We start from the raw sequence: 26873 nt of genomic DNA on the forward strand, positions 1-26873 counted from the left end.
GTTTGGGCATGCATGCTTCCTCTTTTAATGGAGGGCTGCTTTGTATGTTTATTAGTGCCTTTTCCTGTCCTGCAACTGTAGATGTTTCCTCTCATCTCTGTCTCATTAGTTCTTGGGCCTGTTTTTCTTCAGCGCGATCTTGTTCCGCTGTAAGGAAGGCTCAGTCCTCCCAGTAGTAAGATCCACTCTTCATGCCATGACCTTACATGGTGTAAAGGTACATCCCTCTTGCAGCACTGGTTAACTTCCCGTCTTTGAAGATTTGTAACTGGTTGCCTTTGCACTCTTATTTATGGTGTTTCTTTGTTTTGCTTCACTTCCTCTTGTTCTTTTCTCCCTGCCTCCCTAGGCACACAAAGGTTTGCGCTGGCGCTCCAGGGGGTAATGTAGTTCAGTTAGACCCTGGTGTTCTCTTAGCTGCTGTATTTTGCTCCAAGGTCAGAACCTGCATAACCTGTTCTTGTAAGCCTGTTTGAACTGTTACTTGACCTTTTGCTGATTCCGGGAACCCAGACTTTCAATAGATGTTCTGCCAGCTCCTTGTGCCTGTGTCTTCTGGACTGCTATGGTGCATAAAGCCTTCCTGTCCGTAAGTTTAGTTTTCTTGGTTGAGTACTTTTTCCTCCATGGTCTCAAGTCTCTTGTGTAGCCATAACTCGGCCAGTGGGACCTTTCACCTTAGATTATTTTATTGCTTACATATCTGTTGTGATTGCCGTGATGAAAACCTGGTGACGTTTTGGAGTATAGCTACCTGCTTTTTGTGGTGAAGCAGTGAATATTTTTCCCTTCCCCTTCCATTGTTCCCTAATTTTTGTTACCCTCCCCCCCCACATACATCATTTGAAGGATTGCCAGTTACGCAATTACCCAAACTATCTCAATCTTGAGGTTTGCCTTGACCAAATCATTACCATATAAATGTATATTCACCAACTCAGGGGCCGGCTGGGGTTGGCTTCCTTCTTCTCAACGAAACATCATCAAAAGCAATTTAGGTATCTCATTGCTCCTCTTCCTGAGCAATACATTATCATTTCCCTAGAGGTTTCCATTATTGATACTTTCAAGTTACACCTTGCCCAGGTCCCCCTCATTAGCCCTTCATTAGGAGTATTTAAACTCTACCTACCGGCAGGGGCCTCTTAAGGATTTTGGGGGCCCTAGGAGTATTTTGTGGGCCCTGCTCAGAACAGCTTTCAATTTATGCTCCAATTTCAGCTCTTTCATGCCCTATTTGGACAGGTCACTGACAGCGCACAGGTACATCCAAATTCTAAATGTGTTTACTTTTAATATTCAGGGATAGTGACATGTTCTTTTAATATTGTAACACAGCAGCAGCTCACTAATATTACTGCAAATAATCTCTGTGAAAAAAAATTCAAGAACAATGGTATTTTTAGCAGAGCTCCTTAAAATTATTCAAGATCATCAGGGCAAGACTCTCTGCAGAACAGAGCTGGCTCTATTAGGGGGCCTCTGAAAGACTAGGTGCCCTGGTCCAGAGCCCACTTTGCCCATGCCTTAAAACGTCTCTGCCTACCAGACCCCATCAATTCTCTTCTCTTCATTGCCAAACTCCCTCCAGTAGTCGATCAATCTTAGTGGAGAGTGTTGGAAATTGTCTTGGGTCTATCCTACTGACATTCAAGCATTTATGCATGAGTATTGAAGTCTGCCCTATAAGTAGTTTTTTCCCCTTCTGCCCTGTTCCTTTGCTCCTTTCCAGGCTGTATAAATAGCGGTGCAGCAGCTGTGTTCCAGTATGTATGTATATCTATGTTATTTCTATAGTGCAAACCAAGCCAGTAGGCAGTGGAGCACTGTACAGGGTAAAAGTCCAGCATAAAACTCAAAAAGTGATAGGGGAGGTAACTGGTTCTGCACTTTTCTTTGTTTGTTTTTATTTAACATTTAATAACATGATACAATCAGTCAGCCAATTATTTTCAAAAGTCCTTATCCATCCGCAGTCTATGGGGTATATGCCCTGTACATCAAAGCTTCACATGATTCAAACTGATTAGAATTGCCCTTGAGAGCGTGGTATAGCACCCCACCTAACTTCCCTTCTTCCTTGCTCCTGGCGGACTGGATGTACTGATGGTCATCACTGTCCTGGTATCCTGCTTATGTTTTCAACTATTTTTTCAACTATTTAACCAGGTAGTTGGGTATTATGTGATAGAGTATTTATGCTGATTTATGCTCCATAATGTGTTACCCCAACCATTTCGGGCTTGAACTTTTGGCTAGGGGTATTCTCGTCTATTAGGAAATGTGTGATAGCCGCCCAAGCTAGAAGGATCTCCTGAGCATTTGTATCCTTTCTTGTTTTTCGCAAATATGATTCTTCTGCTTCCGCCCACTCTACCAAGTCCCTTCTCCAGATTGGTTCCGTTGGAGGGCGAGGGCTCATCCAGTGTATGGCTATGCACCTTTTGGCTACTGTGAGGTCCTAAATTGTAAAAGGTCTACTACGTTTTTTTGCATTCTCTGGGAGTATCCCCAATAGACAACTCTTGATTGTTTGTGGAACCTCCAAACCTGTCACCACTTTGAGGACCCCCAATACTGCACCCCAGAAGTCCTTCACTCCAGGACAGTGCCCCACTATATTTATGAAATCCACCTATACTGCCCAGCATTTAGGAGAGGATTTCTTCCTAGAGGGGTATATGCAGTGAAGGTGGTGTGGTGAGAGGTATGTCATGTGTATGATATTGTACTGTATTTGTTTAAATCTTGCACAAATGGCTGTCTTCCTGAGCCACTCGTGTATTCTGGTCCACTCACGTGGGGTGATGGATTCTTCACTATGTTGTTGCCAGACCTCCTCAATTCATAGTGGTTTGAGATGTTTGTCAGAGTGGAGTGCGCAGTGTATGTGTGTGATAAGACAACGTCCCCCTGCCATCGGTAGCAGAATGACCATGGTTTGTGTAGGTTTAGGTTCCTTGGGGAAAGTCGGCTAGAGTTGTTGCGCTCTGGCCGCAATGTTAGCGTATTGTAAAAACTGGCCCGTGCCCAGGTGGAATGTGTCTTGTGCCTTTTGTAAGGTAACAAAGCGCCCTTCTGGGTGAAGATCTGATAACATTAAGCAGCCACCCTCCTGCCACTTGTCAACTGCCATTATGTGCACCATGCACCGAAAAGGGGTAATTAACCATAAATCCAGATCAGGGGCATAGAGCTCTCTCTGCAGTACCCGAGTCACCATTTTTTCCCAGGTGTTACTTATCAGACAGATTAGAAGTGGAAGCTCTCTGGGCCCATTTGCGGTAAGCGCCACTTTGTAAATAAGGTGCAGGAGAAGGGCCTCCTTAAGGCCACCTTAGTGTAAAACAAAAATACGCTAGGGCGGCACGAGTTGGCGCTAGGGACTTGTAAATATGCCCTTTAGTGCCTTTGCTGTAATTTTACCCTGAAGAGCGCTGTCATTCTGCACGCTTAGTTGAAGTAAAATTGTAGTCCTTTTTCTATTTTTATGAAATGTCCCAGATTTTTACTTTAAAATTATGGTCACCCCACTCCTTCTCCATCCAGCACTGGCTGAGCGTTACTCAGGCTCTATCAATACAAGGAGGAGGCGGGGACATGGTCCATGTTGTAAATTTTACTGCACCATTTTTTTGTGCCTCCCTACGTCGGAACGTCCCCCCCCCCCCTTGCATACATTATGCCTGACGCAGGTGATGATGTGGAGCAAGGCTTTACAAAGTGGTGGGGACGTGGTCAAGGAGAAACATTGTTAATTTCCCATTTTCTTTATTTTAGGGATGTTTAAGTCCACCGTAGTGAGATTTGAGGGCGACTAGCAACACTGCAGAAATTGCTCAGTTTCCTTAGTTTCATTGTGGGGGTTCAAATATATTAGCACTGTCTTGATATAGTTACCATGAGTTCCTTCTCAAGGTGTGTTTTTGGTGTCTTTGCAGCCCAGATAATGTTTCACCTTTTCCCCTCACATAGCCTTAACCATGAGCAGCGAGTTGAATGTCCCTGGGGGCTCATCCACGCCTGCAAGCGCCGAGCACCGAAACAAAGGCATGGATTATCGTGACTGGGTCCGGCGCAGCTACCTGGAGCTTGTGACGTCTAATCATCACTCGGTTCAAGCTCTCTCCTGGAGGAAGCTCTACCTCAGCCGTGCCAAGCTGAAGGCCTCCAGCCGGACATCAGCTTTGCTCTCGGGCTTTGCAATGGTGAGTTTAAAAGTCCATTTGGGGGTCTGGCCAGTTCTGAATTTGACTTCTTGTGCATGATACTCCAAACTGACCATTAATTATTGTTTTCTAACCTTAACAGGGCTCTCTGACAAAACTGTCTTTGCCACTAAACAAGTTGATACCTAATGTAAAGTGAAAGTATTCACATTTTCACTGCGCATGGGGGGCCACGTAGCACAAAGAGTTTAATGTGCAGAGGTTATGTCAAAATATAGATAAATTCTGTTATAAAAAGGCAGAATGGTAGAACAGTTGGAGTACAATGTGGTGTGTGGTTGTCTGAGATTTTTTGTCATATTATGCTTTTCAATCTAAGCTTGGAGCTATTGGAAACATGGCAGAAGGGCACAGCATCTCCACACCTGTCATCGCTTGTGATCACAGCGGCTGGTGGTCAACCTACACCATGGCGAGCAACCTTCCACTAAAAGAGAGGTTACTAATTATGGTGACCCCCTTTAGGGATACTGGGGCATGAATTCTTCTTAGGGCACATCTCTTCCAAGGAATGCGTTACTAAGAAAACAAAGACAGGATTGTATGAGGTCTGTCTCTGGAAAAAAGTGAAAACTTTCTTACCCAAAACCAATATAAATGGTATGTATGGATGGAAGCAACACTCTGGTCAGCAGCCTTCCCAAATCTACATTGCTGTGTAAGGCATTTTACGTGATGGGGGTTTATTTAATCAAAGGCCTGAATAATCTAGACCACATCACCCTGGCTGAAACAACTTCATTAGATCCACCCCTAGGCCCTCATTAAAGGTCAGAATCAGCTGCAGCACATACAAGACCCTCAGAAACAACATTCCAGCATAGCTGGCTGAGAAACTAGCCATCTTGGACAGACAAGACCACATTAGGACCCAAGGAATCACCCAACTGGAAACAAGGAAATGGAAAGAAGGCAAGCCTTCTCAGTCTATGGTACCAGCACCTGGAATAACATCCTTATCCAGATCAGAACTGCTCCCAGCTCTCACAACTGTTGGCACTAGGATGCCGTTTCAACAGTGCTTTATCCTCCATCAGGAATACACTGCCCATGGCCTTCTTAAATCCTAGGCAGGACTCTGGACAATGTAAAGCCTCTTGCATCCTACAGGCTATTTACCAGCAGCTACTATGTCCCACATTGTCCACACGGAACCTTGGATTTGCCAAGCCCCCACCCTCCCTGCCACATAAGCACCTCCATCAAGAGAGAGGACCCTCAGAAGATAGGCTGCCTCCTCAGCCTCCCTCAGCCCAGAAAGAAACTGAAGACACACCTTTGCACAGACTTTTATCACCACAGCAGATAGTTTTCCTCCTTCTCTATGCCTCCTCTAAAAGGTGTGATTTGTACCTTGGGCTCTACCCATTCTGTTCAACACCACTTTGCCTCCATGCTAGTAACTACAAACTTGCAAAAGAGACAATAAAAAAGCACAAAACAAACATATGTCTGCAAGCTAGTAGCCATCATGATTTCAGATAGAAACCATGATAGTACATCTGAAGTGGGTTTAAGGAGCTGGTTAATTGATATCCACCTGACAAATTCATCAGCCATCCATCCATAATACTCTTGGTCTTCTCTTCAGAAAACTCAATGACATCAGAATCAGCAGTGCAACTCATACCAAGGCTTTGCCAGGACAAGCTGAGAATCATCTCAAGGGTCCATGGTGCAAGGCAAAGATAGGAAGGAAGGTTTTCTCCTGTTGTAGTGCTTAATCCATGGCAAAACCAGTTATTCCGGATTTGGATGCCATGTTGTTGTGTTTGCATTGGTTGAGTTATTTGATTAGTTTTTATTAAAATATAACGTAAGATGACCGTCTGTGTTTGCATATGCATGCAGATTCCTGGGTGGCCTTCTGGTAATATTTTGATATACTTTGTCAAAAAACATTGCAAAGTGGCTGCCCATTCATGCACAAACTTGCTGTACTCCTTAACACTCAAGATTCAACAATAGTCCTATCTGTAAATAGAAAATTTACTTTTCAGCACATATTTACATTCCTGACTCTTCCTTTTTCTCTCCTCCACTTCTCTTCATGTCAATGTTGTTGTGATCCACAATTATAAATTATTCCCTGGTATCTGCAACACATTTGTATGTAACTTATATTTTCTCTTGTTTGGTACCCTGCTCTACGAGTTATTCTGGTTTTTTCGTTTCACTGGAATTCTAGTCTTCCAGTCTTTTTACATCTGCGTTCTCATTTTAGAGCCTGTGACATGTTGCAGACAGCAAGATGCACTAACTCTAAAGAGATACCACTTGCCCAAAATACACACATGCATATGTATAAATATATCACCTGGTCCCTGTAGATATATATACATATATATATAGGGATCAGGTGATCAAGACCCTGTGTGAGGTCGAAACGCGTCTGCCAAGAAATCAATAAACTTGCATCAAAAAAGTAGCGCAATCCGGAGTCGCTTGTTTTTCCATGCCTGAGGAGTGGTGGGGAAAAGTTTATTGGACATATACTGATATATTAAATCACCCTGATTGTAATGTTTTCCTCCATTTGAATTCCCTTCCTGATTTTATTATAAAATGTGTGTTGTCTTTTATGAGCAGAAAGGTACCATTCCCAATGACTATATATTAGAAGCATCACATACATGCCAACATTTTAGAGCAAGTAGGTGGGAGATTTAAAAAAAACCTGCAGAATGTATTTTCCCCACAGACTTATATTAAAATAGATATCACAAAAACGGAGTTATAAATTCTGTTTCTGTTTCACCTATTTAAAACTGCCAAAAGTAAATATTGAGGCCTATCACATGCTCTCATCTCCCCCTCCAAGAATTAAGACAAAGGGGCTGTTTTAGATGTTGGCTGTAATGGTCCCGCCCTCAACTTTTCGCTTGTAAACCTGCCCGCCGCCACAACAGTCCGCCGGCTTATTTAGATGTTGGCGGTCCCATAGACGAAAGACTGCATTCGAACTGCTGTCCCCGCCAAGAAATACCGGCTGTGTCGACGGCAGGAAAGTGAAAAAGGGAAGCCTGTGGCATTGCAGCCAGCCCTCCCACCATGCAGATTTAGATGTGCCTTACCGCCAAGGAAAACGTGGCAGTCTAACCTCAACTCCTTTGCTGGCAGATTGGGGGATAAAGGGAGTGAAAACTCACCTTTTTACCACTTCTAACCAGTCTCCGACTGGACTCAACTGGACAACATCTGCCATTGCTGCTGCCTCCAACCCACGGAGATAACACAACTAACCCATTGACTGACTACAAAGTAGTGACTTCGCATTGCTGTGGTATGTTGGGTGGGCATTGCACGGAAGGTGGGGACCACTGGAGATCTATACATGTCACAGTAATTATTTAATCTCTGTGACATGCATATGTCGGTGACACGAGTGGATCACGGGTGCGGACACACTGGTACACAACACATATCACACACATACACAACTGTCATTATTGTACCAGTATTCATTGACAAATGAATGCTGGCACTGCAATGAAGGTATATTCACACCGGTCAACTCTGTCCATGTGTGCACATTATCAGGGGACCTGTACCTTTCATGTTAGGCTGTGAGTTGTGTGTGTGTCAGTACTTGTATGTGTGTATGTGATGCAATTGGTTGGATGAGGTGCGAGTGTGTGAGTCGGTTTGTGTTCCTGAGTGTATAGTTGCGTTGTTTGCTGTGGTTGTGTGATGTGTGGGTAGAGTGTCAATTGTGTGTGTATGTTGTGTCATGGATGTGTGTCAATGTGTGTTTTCGGCAAGTCCAGGTTGTGTTGTGTCAGTCTGGCAATGGGTAACTGTGTGTATGTGTTGTGTAATGCAGGTGTGCATCTTTGGCTCAAGGACAGTGTGTGTGTCACTTACCTCCCTTCCCTAGCCGCTGCTATTGTATGAAGTCCATTGAGACCCGCTGCCATCTTCTGCCGTCGGAGAACTACCGCCAGTACACCGCCAGCAGGACTGTAACATCTAAATATGGCAGGTGGAACACCGCCGACTTGACGGTCTTCTCGGGCCCGCTGCTGACGTGGCTTGAAGGGAACACTGCCAAGATCTAAATCAGGCCCAAAGTGTTAACCCTTGATGTCAGAGTTAATTTCTGAGAGATTGGAGCATGCGTGACAGGCATCAATGTTTTATTTTAGGCAGTTTTGGCATGCAGGAATCTAGAGGCGGAAGACTAGCCTTGAAGTATGTAGTCTCTCGTCTGAATCAGGAGGGTTGGCATGTATGGAATCAACAAGAGGATACAGAGAACCAAACAAAAGGCAACCATAAATCCACCCACAGCATATCTTTTCTCCCAGCATCAAATTCAACGTCACTGTTAGCCTTTCAGAGGAGAAGGAGTACCTAATCCCACGTACCAGAGCTGTATGAAATGTGTGCCTCATTCACCTTCTCAACAGGCCAACTGGCTTCATTTATTGTGCTTTCATCCTTTAGAGCGCCCCCTTAGCATTGCATTCTCCTCTCTTCCTGGCAGGTAAAACACCTACCTACTTAGGTTACTTGGCAATTAGTAATACATGTGTGAACAGATGGTTCTTGTTTCTCAGGTTATGCATGACAATGAGTTGTGAAAATTGTACGTTTAAATTCACTATGTGAGCAACATGAATTCTGTTCCCAATTGTGCCCTACAAATATTGCTACTAAGGAAAGTCATTATTACTGAAACATATCTCTACATAGTATACAACATATAAAACAATCACTAGCTTACAACTTTTCCTAACACACATTAATAATACAAAAACCCATATTTTTCTACCCCACTAAAGCACAGGGAGCCGAGGTCAGGGATTATTAAGGTCTGCTATTAGTGGATATCACTTGGACTGCAAAGCAGGATGAGACAACAGATGCAAAGGAAAGTTAGAAAATAACTAGGACATAGGTACTACTGATAGGGTAAAGCTCGAGATTGCAACAAAGTGAATAAGAAATAGAGGGACTGAAGCACAGACAGTAGAAGTGTAAGACTTTCTGATTAAGGATACTGGTTGGAGGCAGTGAAGAGAGGACTGGAAGTTCAACAAAGCTGAATCAGAACACGCACTGGAAAAAGCCCAAACTACTGGTTTCTAAATACTCTCTTCATTTACTTTTTTTGGAAAAACTGAATTAGTGGTGGCTCATTCTAAAAGTGAGAAGCTGTCTGCTGCAGGTTGGGTGGACTGCCCACTTGTGTCTTAATCATCCCATAGTCTCTCATAACTTGTGGGATAGAGTGAGGTTGACCCCAAGTGCATAAGATGTGACTGTGGTCAAAGTGAGCTCACAGTCACTCCCATGGCTTTCAGTGGACTAGCTTGGTATGCCTCCTTCCTGTGACCCAGTTCATCCTGGGCTTGTCTAGCAAGGAAAGAAAGTAATCCTTTCATGGGTGATCTTATGTGAGGCATCACTCATTAGATGAAAGCAGAGGATGTCTTAGAAAAACTCATAGCAGAATCGCCTCCCGTCTTTCTATCAATAAACAGACATTAGCAGGTAAAATCCCTTCATCCTCAACTACAATTGAGGCAAAGACGATCTGGTAGGAATCGACTACTATTGCAAACATTCCAAACTTCTTCCTTAGTTGTATATTGATGTGCCATACTGTCTTTCTTGAATGTGTTGCCAAATGGAAAAGACCATTGATGTCTGATGTCCTCTTCTCTCAATTTGTTCATGATGAATTTGAAGTCCAGGTGCTGAGGAGAGTAGCAGCGGAAATATCCTGGAAGACAGCATACGATTACCCCTTGAAATGAAACCTCTGAGACCTATCAGACAAGACCTTCCTTCACCCAGAAGTAATGAAATTTGGTCACAATGTCTCTTGACCGATGCAAGACCCTGGCATATTTTGGCTGCACTCTGTGAACCCTCTTGAGATAAACCTCTGAGTGACTGTCTCCCAGCAATGAGGAAAAAAGGTCCACGATGAAGGAATTTAAGTCCTGTACCTCAACATCTTCCTGCAGGCCCCGAAGTCTGATAGTCACTCTCCTAGCATGACGTTCTGGTTCCTCACATCTGGAAAAGGTCGTAGAAGACAGAATATGAAGACTGAACAACATCCCTGTTTCATCATGTGCAGCTTCAAGCTTATGATCCAGTGTTTCAATAACTGTGACTATCTTGGTCTTCTCTTAGTTCCTTGTATCCCTTGGACATATCTTCCATCATTCATGATGGTATGAAAGGCATTGGCAATGTTTTCTTTGTGGGCAGGATTGGGCTGGATTAGGCTGTGTTTGTCACCCAGGTGTAATAAAAAGCATGATTCCTTCTGCAAGCTCATTTTAGTTGGCATGCGGTGGAGGCTGAAGTTGACAGCTGTCAACAGGAGCAGATCAAAAACATGTAGTATTGTCACTAACTGGTATAACACCACCGATGTGACCCCAGAAGAAACGGCATTTGTGAAGCCAGTGCACTCAATGTGTGGCTGTAATCTGGTATCGAAAGAAGGGGTTTGTAACATGCTGATAATGGTGACCCCTGTGGTGGTATCAAAATAGCAAGACTCCCAAAGAAGGCTGCTAAGGATACATTAAAGGTAAACTGGAAGGCCACAAAAAGACCACTGGATGATCAGAATCCACAGCAGGACATTTCTACTTCAGTTTCAGAAGTGGGCAGTCACATTATTGGTGCTCATTGTGATGTTATTCTAAGTGAAAGGGGAGGTTACGGATTTGATTTTTCTGTTGTTTTCACTGCTTGGTGAATCATAGTTGAAAAATAATTAGTTAAGACACTGTGGATGTAGAAACTCCATAAACGTGTTAATGTGAATCCAGAAGTTATATACAGTCCTGTAGGATACAGATTAATATAAAGAGCAACATTGATTACTACACTGGACTTGTCCAGCTCCTACCACTGAACAGAATTGAATGAGGTTCAAAGGACATAAGAGCTTTAATGACTTCTCTCTTTTTCCAATAACATGCTTGCATTTGAGCAAGCAACTGCTGTTTGTTTTTCAATTGATATTGCACAATTTATTTGACAACCAGGGCAGCGCTTTACATTTCCAAGATGATATATTATTTTTGCAAGTGATCAGCTCGAACCCGACAAACATTTGTAGAATGTATGCAAGGGGGGCATTCCCCGGTTAGGAGGGTCAAAAATTATCTAAAAGATTTCTTTGCCCCATTTGTTTTGGCATTTTTAACGCCTGCTCAGAACAGGAGTTTAAAGGGGGCACACTATTGGTAACAATGGGCCCCTATGTAATGTTCAGGGTTAGTACCAACATTTTGGCGCTAACCCTGAACAGTACATCAATAGCATAAACAATGTTGAGGTTATTGCCCCCAACCCTCTGCCATGGTGTGCCATACTTTAAATATGGTGCACACACGTGGCGGTTGGGGGGCGCTAAGGGGTGCAAGAAAAGTGGCGCTGCACTTAGTGCAGCGCCACTTTTCTTAAATCGACCCCCTGGATTCTTGTGCATCTTAGAACATGTTCCAGCAAAACAAATCTGCAGACAGCGTGCATGTTCAGAAAACCCTTGATGGACACTATTAAGCCACTTAGCTGTAATGAAATAACCACCCAAAATGATTCCATCTTGAGACCTACATAGAGCTCTGATTAAAACTGATCAAACATTTAATGTGACATTTCTTACTTCAAACGTAGGGTCTGTCAATATTTTGATGAATGGATGATGAAGTGGATACATTGGTAAGTGACTGTAAATGCATTTGCTACAAAGAACACATCTGTTAAGATGTGTTGTTCCATGTGGTTCCTGTGGAAATGTGAACTACCCATTCATAGGGAATCATTCACTATTGTACTTTTTGTCTATTAAAGTATTTAGACGTGCAAATGATTTGTAGTGCTGCTACTAACATTGTGATTATGGCCCTCATTCTGACCTTGGCGGTCGGCGGAGAGGCGGCGGTCGGACCGCGAACAGACCGGCGGTATTAAAAATGGCATTCTGACCGCGGCGGTCACCGCCGCGACCGACCGCCACTTCCCCACTCCGACAGCCACGGCGGTCATGACCGACGGGCTGGAGTCTGCGCACTCCGGTCCGGCGGTCGACCCAAGACCGCCAACGGTATCATGACCCTGCTTACCGCCGCGGTTTCTGGCGTTCGGGAACCGCCATGCGAACCATGGCGGTAGGCACTATCGGGGCCAGGGAATTCCTTCCCTGGCACTGATAGGGGTCTCCCCCACCCCCCACTGCCCCCCGAGTCCTCCCCCCACACCCTCCACCCCCCTACCACCCCCCAGAGGTGGTACGAACCCCCTCCCCACCCCCACCCCGACATGCACATACACGCACCCCGACATGCACACACCCCCAACATGCACATATACACACCCCCTACACACACACATACACAACGGGGACACATACCCGCACACATACATGCCGACATGCGCACAGCAGCACTCCCCGCCCGCATGCACGCACTCACACACCCCCTCTACACACTCACACGCACACCCCCATGCACGCACACATCACACAACACCCCCCCACCTCCTCCCCTCACGGACGATCAACTTACCTTGTGCGTTGGTCCTCCGGGAGGCGACGGGAGCCATAGGGACGTGACCGCCAACAGAAGACCGCCAACAGAAGACCGCCACACAGAATGTGGGTCGTAATTCTGGGGGCGGTGTTCTGCTGGCGTGGCGGTGGAGGTTGACCAGTCTCCACTTTCCCGCCGACCGCCAGTGTGGCTGCTGGCGGTATTCCGGCGGAACGCTCCCAGCGGTCGGAATACGCGCAGCGGCATACCGCCGCGGTCGGCGGTCTTTACCGCGGCGGTAACTCGGCGGTCTTGCGAAAAGACCGCCAAGGTCAGAATGAGGGCCTAAGTCTTTTGAATATATGTTTCAAAGTAAAGGAGTTCTTTAAGATTTAATTAAAAAAAGTGATGCCTAAGTTGATTCTGAGACGATGTTTGGTTTGTTTAAGAGGTCGTGGTTAAAGAAGAAAAGTGTGTTGTATCACCCTTAAGGTAATAGTCAGGTTGAAAGTATAAACTGCAAAGTGAAGAACTCTAATGAACTGGCAGTGAAACTCTAATTATGTTGGTATAAATTCAGGCAATTCACTTTATTGTCTTTTCTGGATGCCTTCACATTCAATGACTAGCAAGTTTCGAATGAATTATTATGTAGTAGGTTGTCTGCAACCATACTTTGCCTCTGGAGGATATCTAAATAGCGGCATAACAAAACTTGAATGGGTCCACCTACAAAGTACATGAAGGGAGGGCCATGACCCAGTCAGAAGCTTTCAGGCCAGGAGCCCATTGCCAGTGAATGATGTACTGTGCTGAGGGGGCCTCCTGGAGCTCAGGACTCCTCCACAACACAGGGATTGGGAAGGGCTATTGTTACTGCAGTGTATCTAAAAGAAAGTGTAAAATAAGATTTGCAGAAGTTGGCAAGGATAGGGTGCTGAATAAAAAAGTGGGAATGCCTCAATGAAGAGGCAAAAGAATATGAATCAAAGAAGGGGATGGTGATATCAATAAATGTAATTTTACTGAAAGTCCTGTTGGTGTTGATTAATAATTGATTAATAATTCTATATTAAGAATTCTTCAGATTATAGAACAGGAATGCATTGATGGTGTGAGCCAGTGAAGGCTATTCAAATTTTCCATAGCGTGGTGATTTTGAAAAATGACAGAATTTGAAATTTGGGTAGAGTGCCTATTTTCTATGATACATTTAAGACCATTGTGTAATGTATTACCTCAGTGCTTAATTTGTGAATAAAAACGTGCCGGTGCTCAAAGCCCTCCTTTGAAACACACGGCTGCTGCAATTCAAAGTGCGAACACGAAATACTGAGGCAGCGTAATTCCGATGCCATCTCTTTCCTCTTCAATCCATTTAAAATCACTCCCTGCTCCTTCGGCTCACACCTGCAGCTTTTCTGCTTTCTCTCATTGTGACGCTTTTCGTTTTTCTCTTCCTCCGTCTTTTCCAAACGTGTCTTTTGCTCACAGCAAATGCTTGAGGCAGAAGACTGAGCGCCAGCCCTCAAAAATAAGTGCTGGTGCTCAGCACCGGAAACAACAAGCACAAATTAAGCACTGTATTACCTATGTTTTCTGCTTTTATTTTTGCTTGGCTGTTTGTTGGAATGTGATGGATTGTGTGCAGGTGGCTGTTGTGGGATGTATAATGGTTAGGGTTGTTGGCATCTAGGTTTTATGTATTTTTAACTAATTGTTCTGTTGTTCTTTTTGTAAAGGAAGATGATGGGTGCTATCCTCCGTATCTTGTGGTTGTGTGATTGGTAATATGTGGAATGTTCACAAAGCTCATGTGTGTGGGTTAGACTGTGCTGGCAAATGGATTCTGAGGGAATGGTAGGAGAGTGATAGTAGTTGCCATGCATCATTACTCTTTATATCATTGGGTTAGGTTACACTCTACCCAGCTCAGTAATAATAAGGTATTACATTACTGTAAATATAGTAATGACATTACTTTATATCACTAAGTGCAATCTAGCCTTGAGATTTCCTTTCAAAAATCGTTGTAAGTCCAATTTGTATATAGGTGAACTATAGGTGAAATAGGACCACAACTCCCAGAATTAATTATGTTCTTAAATGGCAGTCCACACCAGGTTTGGAAAGGTAGTGTCACTGTAAAACGGAGTTATCTGCCAACGTTATTACAACCTAGTTTCAACATATAATTTAGCACTATTTTGTTCTGCTCTCTTCTCTCCAGTGTCACTCACTTGTACTATTTTGAATTAATGACCTCTCACTAAATCCTTGTTCTGTTGCCAATTTAGGTTGCCATGGTGGAGGTGCAGTTGGAAATGGAGTACCAGTATCCTCAACTTTTGCTCATTGCCTTCAGTGCATGCACCACAGTGCTTGTGGCAGTGCACCTCTTCGCCCTCCTTATCAGCACCTGCATCCTACCCAATGTGGAGGCTGTAAGCAACATTCATAACCTAAACTCTGTGAATGAGTCTCCCCATGATCGCATGCACCCCTACATTGAGCTAGCCTGGGGCTTTTCCACTGCACTGGGCATCCTCCTGTTCCTAGCCGAAGTGGTGCTCCTCTGCTGGATCAAGTTCTTGCCCATGGACGCCATGATTGTCAAGAATGAGGTGGCAGGTGTGGTTCGCGAATCACGCGGGCATGCTGGCTGGCAGGCAGCCCTTGTGTCCACTATCATCATGGTTCCAGTGGGCCTCATCTTTGTCATCTTCACCATTCATTTCTACCGCTCACTTGTGCGGCACAAAACAGAGCGGCACCATCTGGAGATCGAGGAGCTCCACAAACTGAAAGTGCAACTGGATGGACATGATCGTGGCTTCCAGGTGGTGTGACATGGGTAAGAGTTGTCAAATATCAGTGCCTCAAGACTACTAGTGCTTTTCTGTGCTGGCAGGTTCATGTATGAACTAGGAAATTCAAGTAGAGAAATTTCCTCAAGGAAGGCAGCCGTGGTGGGCTCACAAGTGAAGTATTCATGCCAGCCAGCAGGAGCCAATAATGATGCTGCACTTGCTAAAACAGGCCCACATTGGTGCCACCTGAAATTTATGCCTGCTCTTTTGAGCACAAAATGTGTGTATCAGCTATGGCACACTATCTACTTGACAAAAAACACTTGGCACTTTATTCAGGCATTATAACAATTTGTAGGAAGGAGCACGGTGCATTCCACATTGACATAAACAAAAGACTATGCTCAACTCTGAACACCAATTAGATGTAAACACACTCTGCGGATCTTGTCCTCTAGGCACAGTCTGGACGATTAAGGGGACCATCAGTTCTGGTTTACTTCTTTGCTGCCAAGTTCTTTGAACTCCGACTGGTCCTGAAGCTTGTTAGGATCTTTTATGTTCTAAATGTTGCAGGTCTTTTGGCTGTATTTAGGAAAGTTGATGTTCTCGACTGGGCCGTTAGCTCAGTGATGGATGCTTACTGCAGAACAACGAGTTACACATCTGTTTAGAAGAAAATGTGACCTCCAACTTTCAATACATCCCACTCCTTTAAAATGGATGCATGTTCCATTTATTCAGTGTTTCATCCATCATAACAGACATTTCCCGGAATTTGAAGCAGTTTGGTGACATTGCTATAAATGTTACCTTGTGGTTCTCTTAATGCTACTGATGAGTAGCACAAGAACATCTGAGGAGGATCCACTGATGACCACCTGGGGGATGTAACTTCAAAAGACCTCACCCGTCAATGGCTTATCCAATGCCATGAGCCCGATGCTGAGGCGGCTCCTTGCGGAGGGCGCTCCCTCACCATCATGCGTTGCTTTCCATATCTTACTGATGTATCTAATGGCTATACACACTGGTGAACAGTATAATATTGTGTTTCTATTCACAGCTGGATCATGAAGACCTTCTTCCCAGTCGTGTCTAGTCTGTGATTGAACTGCTCACTGATGAAAATGTGAATTATCGCCATTCATCCCACAAGTAATATTTAGGACTGGCCAAATGTAGCATGCCACATTGCCACTGTATTACTATCACTTTTATTTATTAGGGACGTTGCTTCTTTTTACCAATTTGGCATTAATAGGACAAATGCACCAAGGCCAGTGTAAGTTTAAGGTACTTGTGAAGCGTTCAGGTACTCAACTGAGTGTTACAGCGCCACATGTTCCCACCCTTCAGAGGGCCATTTGGTTCTGAATGACACTCTCGGGTGCAAAAACACTCTGGTGCAAATTATAATTGTTCTAGATTGTTTTTGCACCTGATGACAGCTTAGTTTTGCTTATAACACTAAATAATGTGTGCAAATGGTATCTGTGCCTATTAGATGCATATGGTTACATGTTTTATGTTTATGGCTCCACCCAGTGAACAGTTAATGTTATTAGCCTGGGCACAAAGCGAGGGAGCACAGTTTGCGCTCAGGCTTTTACTAGGTTCCTAAGCATGAACAAACACAAATACCATTCGCGAGCATCTTAGTCATGGCAAAATACCCTAAAGGCGACTCCTGCACATTCTACTTGCGCACGTGATTATGCCAGATTGGTAACAGCTTATGTAATAAGTAACCTACTTTATTTTGGCACTATCACTTTAAAGCATTTGGAGATATGTGTTTATTCGTATTATAAAAACAGATATGTAACATCTATGCACAGACAATGCCAGTGATAAGGGCATCTGCATAGCGGTTGTACACAACGCTTCATTTATGTTGGCACTGACGCAAAATCTACACTTTCACCTCTCTCCAAAGTCATCATGTAATCAGCATACAGACCCCTAAGACTACAACATACTAATAATGCATCATTAGCAAACACTTCAAATGAAAAATTTATTAGGTAAGAGATTACAATTTAAAAACACCCTTCTGCTGAAAACATTTAGCCATTACCTGCAATTCAGTTGTTATTTTCTTATTAACATCGGAAATGTCCGTCATAAAAAATAATGTTTTATTTTAGAAACCAAAGTTCTATTAATGCAATCAGAACCTTTTTTTCGCTGAAGCCAAAGTGAGCCTCACATTTACCCGAAAGTTCACCTTATGATTGAAATATAACATTTATGTGGGAGAAGATCCTCGGCATTTGATCCAAAATCCCATTCAAGACTTTCTAAGCCTCTGGCAGCTGTTTTCACCACTGCAGATAGTTGGGGAAACACAAATGGGCCATCTGTGGAAAGAAAAAAACTACCCAGCCCTGTATCTCCAACAAGTGTCCCGTAACCTGCTTTGTTTGATGACGTCAGCTTGGGTTTTGAAATGTATAATGTCCTTCATTGGATGGTCCCCTCGCGGGCAGTAGGGCAGGAGAATCCTCTTGGTATTCCTATCCTGTAGTTCCAGTACCAGGTACTGTTGACAGCTTCTCGTACATTTAACCACTGACCCGGTGTGTTCACGCACCCGTGGACTCGTGGGGGCAGTAGGCATTCCTGCTAGAGATGTAAACGGCAGGGAATGGGCTGTATGTAAGGCAGTACAGCACATTTGTGTCCTTTCCCCTGCACTGGTGCACAATCGGCTGCCTAGCACCAATGCAGGCACCCTTGCACCACGATGGAAGGGTGCCTGCGTAGCTTGCAGGATTGTTTTCCTCTTCCTGTGTACATAGAAAGAGAAAAACAAAAGGAGAAATAAAGATATTTCTCCTCATTACGCCTCGCCTGGGGAGACGTACCTTTTTGGCACCTTCCCAGGTTTACCTGTTCTTGTAAATCTTGCAGTGCATCAAAATTCATGGATGATGCGTTGGAACACCCATGCCACACCTATGGAAATGCCTCTCTGGCGCAGAGTAATGCAATGCAGTGATTAGGGCTGTGTTCCATTACTTGAGATTTATGAAGCCAAGTAGGGACACGCAAGGTGGCCTTGCGTGCTTTCATATATGTAATTTTTCATTTGCGTCACTCTTGCACCACGTTGCGTAGTGCAAGAGTGACACAGAAGGGCTCCTAAATAATCCCTTAAACAATTAAACAGTAAGCACTGCCTTACCGGCAGTGTAAAACTGATACAATGTATAAAGTGCTTGTGTGCTCTGTTAACTGTGGCCAACTCATTGCCATCAACAGAATTTCACTATCTAGATGTAAATTCACACAGCTTCTATTTGCTGCTATCACTGTGTTTGGTCCAGGCAGAAATATTCTATGGCAGGGACCTCTCAGGAAGAGCAGGGCACATGGTCCTTGCAATAGTAATAATTACATGCTGGAATCATTAAATTTAGATAGTTGACATGCGCTTTTTAGGAAACAAATTGTACATCTTTGTTCTGGAAGGGACAAGGGAGAGCCGAGGTGCATGAAAGTACCAGCGTAGAGGGCACCAGCTAAGAGCAGCTGGATCATTGAATGGCATGTCTTCTGATGTAGAATTCTTGTAGTGTAATATGTTCCAAATGTAATGTGGCATGTTTGTTAAGCAGAGGTGTTGTGGGACTACCCCTCCCAGGCATGAGAAATGAAAAGAGGACATAGATCCAGTTACTGAGAAGGAACAGTGGATTGTACGACGAAACAACGACTTCAAAAATAACTACTGCCTTAACAACGAGGTCGGAACACCGACCTCGTTGCTACTACTAATAATTTTACCACGAATGCCTTAACAACGATATTTCGTTGTAAAGGCATTCCTGATAAAAGCATTAGCAATAGGCACCATTCACCCTACATCCCTCACCCCACCACCCCAACCCCACCCCAAAACCTAAAACCTCCTGACCCCCACCCCAAAACCTAAAACCTCCTGACCCCCCACCCACTCCCCAAAACCAAAAACGCCCCAACCCCACCCCAAAACCTAAAACTCCCTAACCCCCCACCCACTCCCCAAAACCAAAAACGCCCCACCCCTCCAACCCCACCCCAAAACCTAAAACCCCCTGACCACCCACCCACTCCCCAAAACCAAAAATGCCCCACCCCCCCAACCCCACCCCAAAACCTAAAACCCCCTAACCCCCCACCCACTCCCCAAAACCAAAAACGCCCCACCCCCCCAACCCCACCCCAAAACCTAAAACCCCCTGATCCCCCACCCCCACCCCCTCCCCAAAACCTAAACCCACCACTTACCTTCGCCAACTCCCTTCTTTGTACCTTAACCACGCATGTTCGTTGTTCAGAACATACATAGTTAAGGCACAAAAAAACGGAGTCGTGGTTAAAAAAAGCATTGTTGCGCTTTCGTTAACCACGACTTTCGGAAAAAAAAAGTCGTAAAAAAGGATGTTTCCCGGAACAGTGTTTGTGTGAAGTGGTCTGATTTTGGTCTCTAATTAGTGAGTTGTTTGGTTGAAATGAGAAACATTTTCAATCTGAAATGAAAAACTGTTATCACAAATTATGACATTGTACACAGAGTCCTGAATAAGTAACACTTTTGATTCTACATGGAGCCATGTGGGTGTCAAACGAGTCTTGTTTTTATAAATACACCAATCACCAGTCGGGGTGCTGTTCCTCTTCACTGGCAAGCCCTTCTCTTGAACCTGAGATTGATGTGGTTCCCGAGTCAGGGCCTTGTTTGGGCTTTGGAACACAGAGTCAATTGGTTGTGCCAATAGTGACATCAGTGTTAGTGATATTTGGTTATGTTCCCCATTCAGTGACACTAAGTTTCATGTCACAGCTGCCAGCAAATCACGTGCAAGGCGATATTACAAAGAGAAACATGTATGTGTCTATAGATGTTCTATACATTCCTATATTGATTGAAATATATCTGAGCAACACATGTGCCTTGGAGTGCCAGTTCACTTTTGTTAAGATATTATAAAAATGAAGTGTTTGTTTACAAAAAGGGTTTATACAGGCGAATGTGCGCTTTAGCCACAGCTCTGCAGTATGAGAACTTGTACCAAAAGCAAAGGCCAAGCACAAAACCATTCATTCTTTGATATGCAAAAAACATGCCCAAACTAACACATCACCCCTAGAGGTTTAGGATAAGCTGATTGTCAACCCTGCAAATAAGATGATTTGGCCATGATTTGTCAGAGAAGACAAGCCACTGTTTTGATACAACTCATTTGGTTTCAGAAAAGTCTGTGTTCTCAGAATGATGCTATTTACATCTTCTGAAGTTCTCACAAGGCCCCTTTTTGTGGAGAGGAGAATAAGGCTATAATAATTTGTGTTCAAGGGAGAACACCCCTAAAAATGAGCTACCTAAAACAAGACTGATAATCATGTTTTCTTACTTACAATGTAGGTTAGTCCTCAAAAATGGTGGTTCAAATGTTGTTAGAGCAGACGTATCACCTCTACTAACTTTGTTTGACCATGGTAGTTGACAGAAATCACAATGTACGTCATTAAGGTATGCTTAATTTCTGGTGAAATTATTGCACTGGTTAGATAATTGTTTTTTTCGGTATGTACAGGTTCCTCTTACAGAAGGGAATTGTTTTTTTTATCTCATAAAAAATATTATTTGGAAAAGGACTCATAACACGGGTATTAAGCATTATTTTTAAAAGACATGCAAATAGTAGATTTGCAAAAGGTAAAATACACTAACCTATAATCAAGTAGACAGCCATTTTATTTTCAAACCACAAGTTTTTATGACGTTATTTACAGACCCATTGTCCAACAGGAAGGTATTTAATTTTTAAGCTCAAAGTCATTTAGGGAGTTATTTTTTCAAGTGCAAACTCCCAAACAAAGGTATTTCATTCTCAAACTTGAGATCCTAGAAGAATCTAGTTTATCTTGAAACTCAACACATTGTAGAAAGTAGTTTTATTTTCAAACCCAGAGTTATTTAAAGACAATTATGTTTTTATTGTTTTCAAATTTCAAGTTCTGTAGGAAGACACAAAAAGTCTCAATACGTGTCATCTGGAGCAGTATGCCAGGGGGAAACTGCTCCAGGTGATTCTGAGTGGCGGGCGTTTACACTCTTATTGTCTGTAGTAACCCACTCACTAAAACCACAGACGTTTCTGTGGACAGTGTCCACCCACTCAGAGCAGCTGGAAATCGTCTACTGAATGCCCTGCAACCAGGAAACATCTTCTGTATTTGACTCACTAATTCTGGGTGGTGCAGGTTCTTTGCCATCGGGGACCTAGAAATCATTGCCAACAACTATTGCAGTATATCACCTTTAAGTTGCTGGCTGCCTTCTAATGAGGGTCAGGAACGTGAATAGCATGGTGTATTCTTTTCATAAGTGTAACTTATTCAAAAAATTCAGTGGTAAGTCAGACCGAACAACACAGTAAATCACACTAAGTCCTAGAAAAAATGTAGACCTCTTTTTCTTAACCCAAAGTCTCATAGGCAGGTATTTTATTTTTAGAAAATGTCATATAGAAAGCCATTTTATATTTAAATCCAAGGTCTGGGAATTAGTAATTTTATTTGCAAACTTGAGATCCCAGGTGAGGATACTTTAATTCAAAGTCTTGCAGAAAGCCTTTTTTAATAAAGTCACTTTTTGTAATGTGTGGTCTACTTGGTGCCTGTGCATGCTGTCCTCTACAGTTTTCCTCTTCTAGTTGTAACTCTGCAGCCCCATTCTCACAGGAAACCCACCACTACCACGGATTATTTGAGCAGATATCCTTTTCAAGATCCAAGTCATTTAGTAGGTCTGTGGGATTTCCTTTTGACAATTATCCAAAAACATCTAATGTCAGGCACATTACCAGATTTGAAAATCCTCTTTACAATCCAGCTGGATATCAGGGGGATTTCTTTCAAAGTAACATCTTCCTTAAACCAATCAATCAATGCTATGATTGAATGCTATGGTTGTAAGAAGATTTGGGTGGCTGCATTGTCACCAACCAAACATATCAAAGAATAAACCAAACATATCAAAGAATGAAGACATCCTCAGTTTGAGCACAAAATCTATCAAGCAAAAGGCTCTTCCATACCAGAGCTTTGTAAAGGATATAACGTGGGCTCTTTTTGTTAAACAACATGTTATACTTAATGGATAGCTAATGGGTATTTGTGAGAATCAAATGACTGAAAAACATAAAACCAAATATTTGGCAATAAATATTTATGAATGAACTTCAGTCACACCGCCACTTTAAGTGATAGAACAGAAAAAGTTAACAGACACAACTTGTTTATTGGTAGTGTTTAAAGGTAATCTCATTGCTCCAGTTGGAAACTGCATTAGGTAATTAATTGAAAGCCCATTACTGGGAACATTGCATCACTGACGGTATAGAATCATCTGGTACCCCCCCAATCACTCAGTTATGGTCTATGGTGTATATCTTATTAGCTGCTCAAGAAATGAAACTATTAATTGTTGTAAATATGGACCACAGTTTTAGTCAATGTCATAAGCATGACTGTGTGCTGTTTAAAGGGCTAAAATTTTGTAAAGAAATGTGAATGATGGTTTTATAGCTGCCACACAATAATATAATATGCTGTTCAAAAATCTACAGGCTTCAGTGGAATATGTAAGATTTTCTGAAAGATAGATTTTTTGCAATTCTTGGTTTATGCAGTTTATTTCATATCCACTAAATATTTGGATTTAGGAACCACACACCTCAAGGTGGCTTGAGATAACATATGTCTGACCTTGGACTCATACAAGGATGATCTAGAAGACATCTTAGATATTACATACATTGGAACCCTTTTAAAACTCCCCAGAGGACAGTCACTGAAAGTTCACAAGAAGGTAAATGCAATATATTTATAGTGTAATCTCCTACTGTGTTGGGTTCGGGTTGATTACATACAGGGCTCAAGGCCTGGTTTATTCATTGCGTATTACATTCCATAACAGCCTGGAACAAGATTTATATAGGTAGAATGCTCTTGAGTGCTTTCTTCATGGCCTATTACATTACATATTATCCCTGTCCAAAACCTTTATAGATGGATTCGTCTGGAAACCTGTATTTATAGTATTCTGGTGGAAGATCTACATGGGCGAACAGATTTCTTCATTGTGTAATGCATTCCATCATACACTGATGCAAGGTTCATACAGAGTTACATATTTGAAAGCTTCCTTCGTTGTGTATTACATTTCAGAATACCCTGCTGCATGAGTTGTGCAGTGGGACCACTCAAGCCCCTTTTTCATTGTTTCATTAGATACTAAATTTGCACTGTTTGCAATCATAGAGGTGAATGTTTAGGCAAAAACACCTTTTAAACAATACGAAACAATCATTCTGAGCAGTCCGATCATGGTCTTAACAATTTCAATTACCCCTACTCTACCTCTATGCAACAACTGTGTATTTCATATTATAAGTTTAATGAACTGAGAACCTGATCCATCTCAACTTCTAAAACTACGTCTTGACATTAAGGTGCTTCCACTCTTGGCCACAATGGAGAATGGAGATTACCACATCTCAATAATGACCTAACAGCCGATGTTGAACAAATTTGAGAATATGTTACACAGCCTTGCTTCATTCTCATTTCGTTTGTTTGGTATTTACAGCTCCAGTGAAAAATAAAACAAAGCTACATGCTGTATGTAACTTCAAGTTTAGTGGGCTTCCTTGAGTTTATTAGGAAACAAGACATTACACAAGATTTTACAAGCAAACATAGGTATCCATGAAATAAAGCAGGCTGTCTGAATATTGGTAGACATTATTAGGCACATGAAAATGAATTTTAAATACTTTACATTCATCCAAAGATTAATAGTAAGTGTTAGCTGCACCTTAATAGAGAGGAGACGTCTTGAAGATTGGAATTGCTGGTCAACTTGATTTTGCCCTTCTGCACAAAACTTCGAGTTGTCCATACATCATTACAAATTCATAATATAGATCAGAATTACATGCTAAGTTATGTTAAAATGCTTATATAGCGTGAACAGCTACCCACTTGAGGTTTCCCGTAACAGGTCCTCCTTGAAACGCATTAAGCAATAGTGGGCCCATCTTATGATTGCTTTGCAAAACCAGATGTACCCGATTCCGAAAATGTCTATGAATAGCAGGTATACCATTAGGATTTGGAAATCCATATGTGCTTGCAGATTCTTTTGACTAACACATCCACTTTACAATTGGCGTGGAGGAGCAGGACGACCTTAATACTGGGCTCTAATATCAAATTCGCCTACAGAAACTTCTGAACATCAGGTGAACATTTAGTGTATCGGATATAACAGATTCTATTGTGGAATGTCTTGAATATTATATTAAATCTTACACTGTGTTGAGGAAACATGTTGTTGAGAAAACATGTTTGCCTCAAAATTAGTTTGGACTAGCCAGCCACTTTAGGGTGAGGGTAGATTAGCTGAGCCAACTCATGAGTAAGCTGAACTAGTATGTCTAGTTTTAGAAATTTCTTAAATAAAAGGTCCACTTTAACATCAGGCTAGAATATCATTTCCACCTTGATTTCGGACATCAATAACCATTTAACCTCAGAATTTGCCAATCTGAGCACATACTTCCAGACACTGAGTTGCCCAGCAGGTATAACTTAATAAAAGCATTGAGCAGCAAATCTACCTGATCAGTGGCAGGGCATAAAGGCTTGCTCCATATTGGTATCTTACACTAAGCACACCTTGAGATGTGCAGCACCATCTGGATATTATTTGATTGCAAAGTTTTCTATTGTTCATCAATACTTGTGAGAAATGCTCCATTGTAAGTGCCTATTTCTGGTAATGCTCAGTTATACCAAGCTCTCAAGGTATCAACAATCAACAAAACTATGTGAGATTTGAAGTTCTTCTGTAAAAAAAAAAAAAAAAAGCATAGACAATATGATTTTCTAAAAGCACAGGCAACACAATTGAGAAGGACTCAGCCTGGTCCCTAGTTACTATTAAAGATAATCTTAGATGTGCAGAGACGTGATGAATTGCTGAATCACAGACATGATTAAAGGATGTACCATAGGACATTGATAAATAAGTAAGACAGAGATTTGTTAGAAGCAGGTTTTTAATTAAAGGATAAACATTTTGTATTTGTCCTCCCAGACGTAATCAAAAGGCAATCAAATTTCAAGAGTAAAGTTAATTAGGTCAGTCTCCTCAAGATAATAATATGATGAGGCACCATATTTGAAATCCGAGAAGGTGTTGCCATTGTACTATGTGGCACTTAATGTATGGATCAAGGTGGTGCAATATGAGGTAAAAAGCCACGGATACATTTTACGATTGCAAGACTGAATTGATCTACTTAAGACAATTAGTAAGGGCAGTCTAGTAGTGGGGTGGCAGGTGAACACACAGCGAGAGTAATCCGCATCCTAACAGAAGCAGGAGCCACTGGACTCAGCATGTCACTTATTTGCCCAACACAGAAGAGTGGAAAACACAGAACCCTTGAAGAACCACAAGGGAAAACCACTGGATTCCACAACAAAAAATCTTTCTCTTACTGCCTCAGCACAATCATAGAGCAATGATCTAAACCAATTAAATGCAGCCCTCTATACAGTGATATAACAAAGAAAGGCCCCCGCAGTGCGGGGGGCACTGAGCTCCAGTGGGCCCCCTCACCGCAGTACACTGTGCACAGGTGGCAGGCCCCTGACTGGGTCCAGGGGGGAGGGGGCACTCTCTAGGTACTTTGCAGTGGGGGCCCCTCCTTTTGTTACACCACTGCCTCTTTGTACTTACAAGGCCACCAAATTCGCCAATGCACATGCTTTTATAAGTATTTGAGAAAGGTGCTGGGTCGCTGCAGAGATGCAACTGCCAATTGCCCTCAGCCTTCCATCCATAAGGGAGCTTTTCACATGGTGACACACGTCTTTGCATTCCCTCTTCCAGATATTGGCAGGGAGTCTCAGTAACAACAAGGGAAGCTTTCAGATTGACACGAAGTAACCAGTGGTAATGCTGTTGCTCTTGCCTGTTTCTGGAAGTCTGATTCTCATATCCTCATTTACCATAAGCAGTCTCAACCATTCAGCAAACGCCACATCGAAAGAAACATCTGCCTTAAAAGTTGTGAATTTTTCTCGATGAGGGAGGTGGGAACTAGGACCTTGTTTCCTGGGGTTGTTGACTCTGGGCAAAGAATGTGTTTTTAAACAACATGCTATAATGCCACATATACTGTTTACTGTGTATCTGATACATTCATCTAAGACAAATAAATTACAGTATTCACATACTGATATAAAAAAAGAACATATTGGTA

At 42.7% G+C, this 26873-nt stretch overlaps 1 protein-coding gene across 2 annotated transcripts in view; it reads left to right on the forward strand.

The window, feature by feature from the left end:
- The window catches only part of ORAI2 (ORAI calcium release-activated calcium modulator 2), a 50473-nt gene extending 27313 nt beyond the window's left edge, over positions 1-23160 (forward strand). For both annotated transcript variants that reach the window (XM_069226957.1, XM_069226956.1), the window contains exons 2-3: positions 3976-4208; positions 15031-23160. In XM_069226957.1, coding sequence (XP_069083058.1) covers positions 3984-4208; positions 15031-15582 — 777 coding nt within the window. In that variant the 5' untranslated portion in view covers positions 3976-3983 and the 3' untranslated portion in view covers positions 15583-23160. The remainder of the gene's footprint in view (positions 1-3975; positions 4209-15030) is intronic.
- Positions 23161-26873: the final 3713 nt, after the last annotated feature.

Source organism: Pleurodeles waltl, chromosome 3_2 (assembly GCF_031143425.1).
Source record: "Pleurodeles waltl isolate 20211129_DDA chromosome 3_2, aPleWal1.hap1.20221129, whole genome shotgun sequence".
In the NCBI taxonomy this organism is placed as follows: Eukaryota; Metazoa; Chordata; class Amphibia; order Caudata; family Salamandridae; genus Pleurodeles; species Pleurodeles waltl.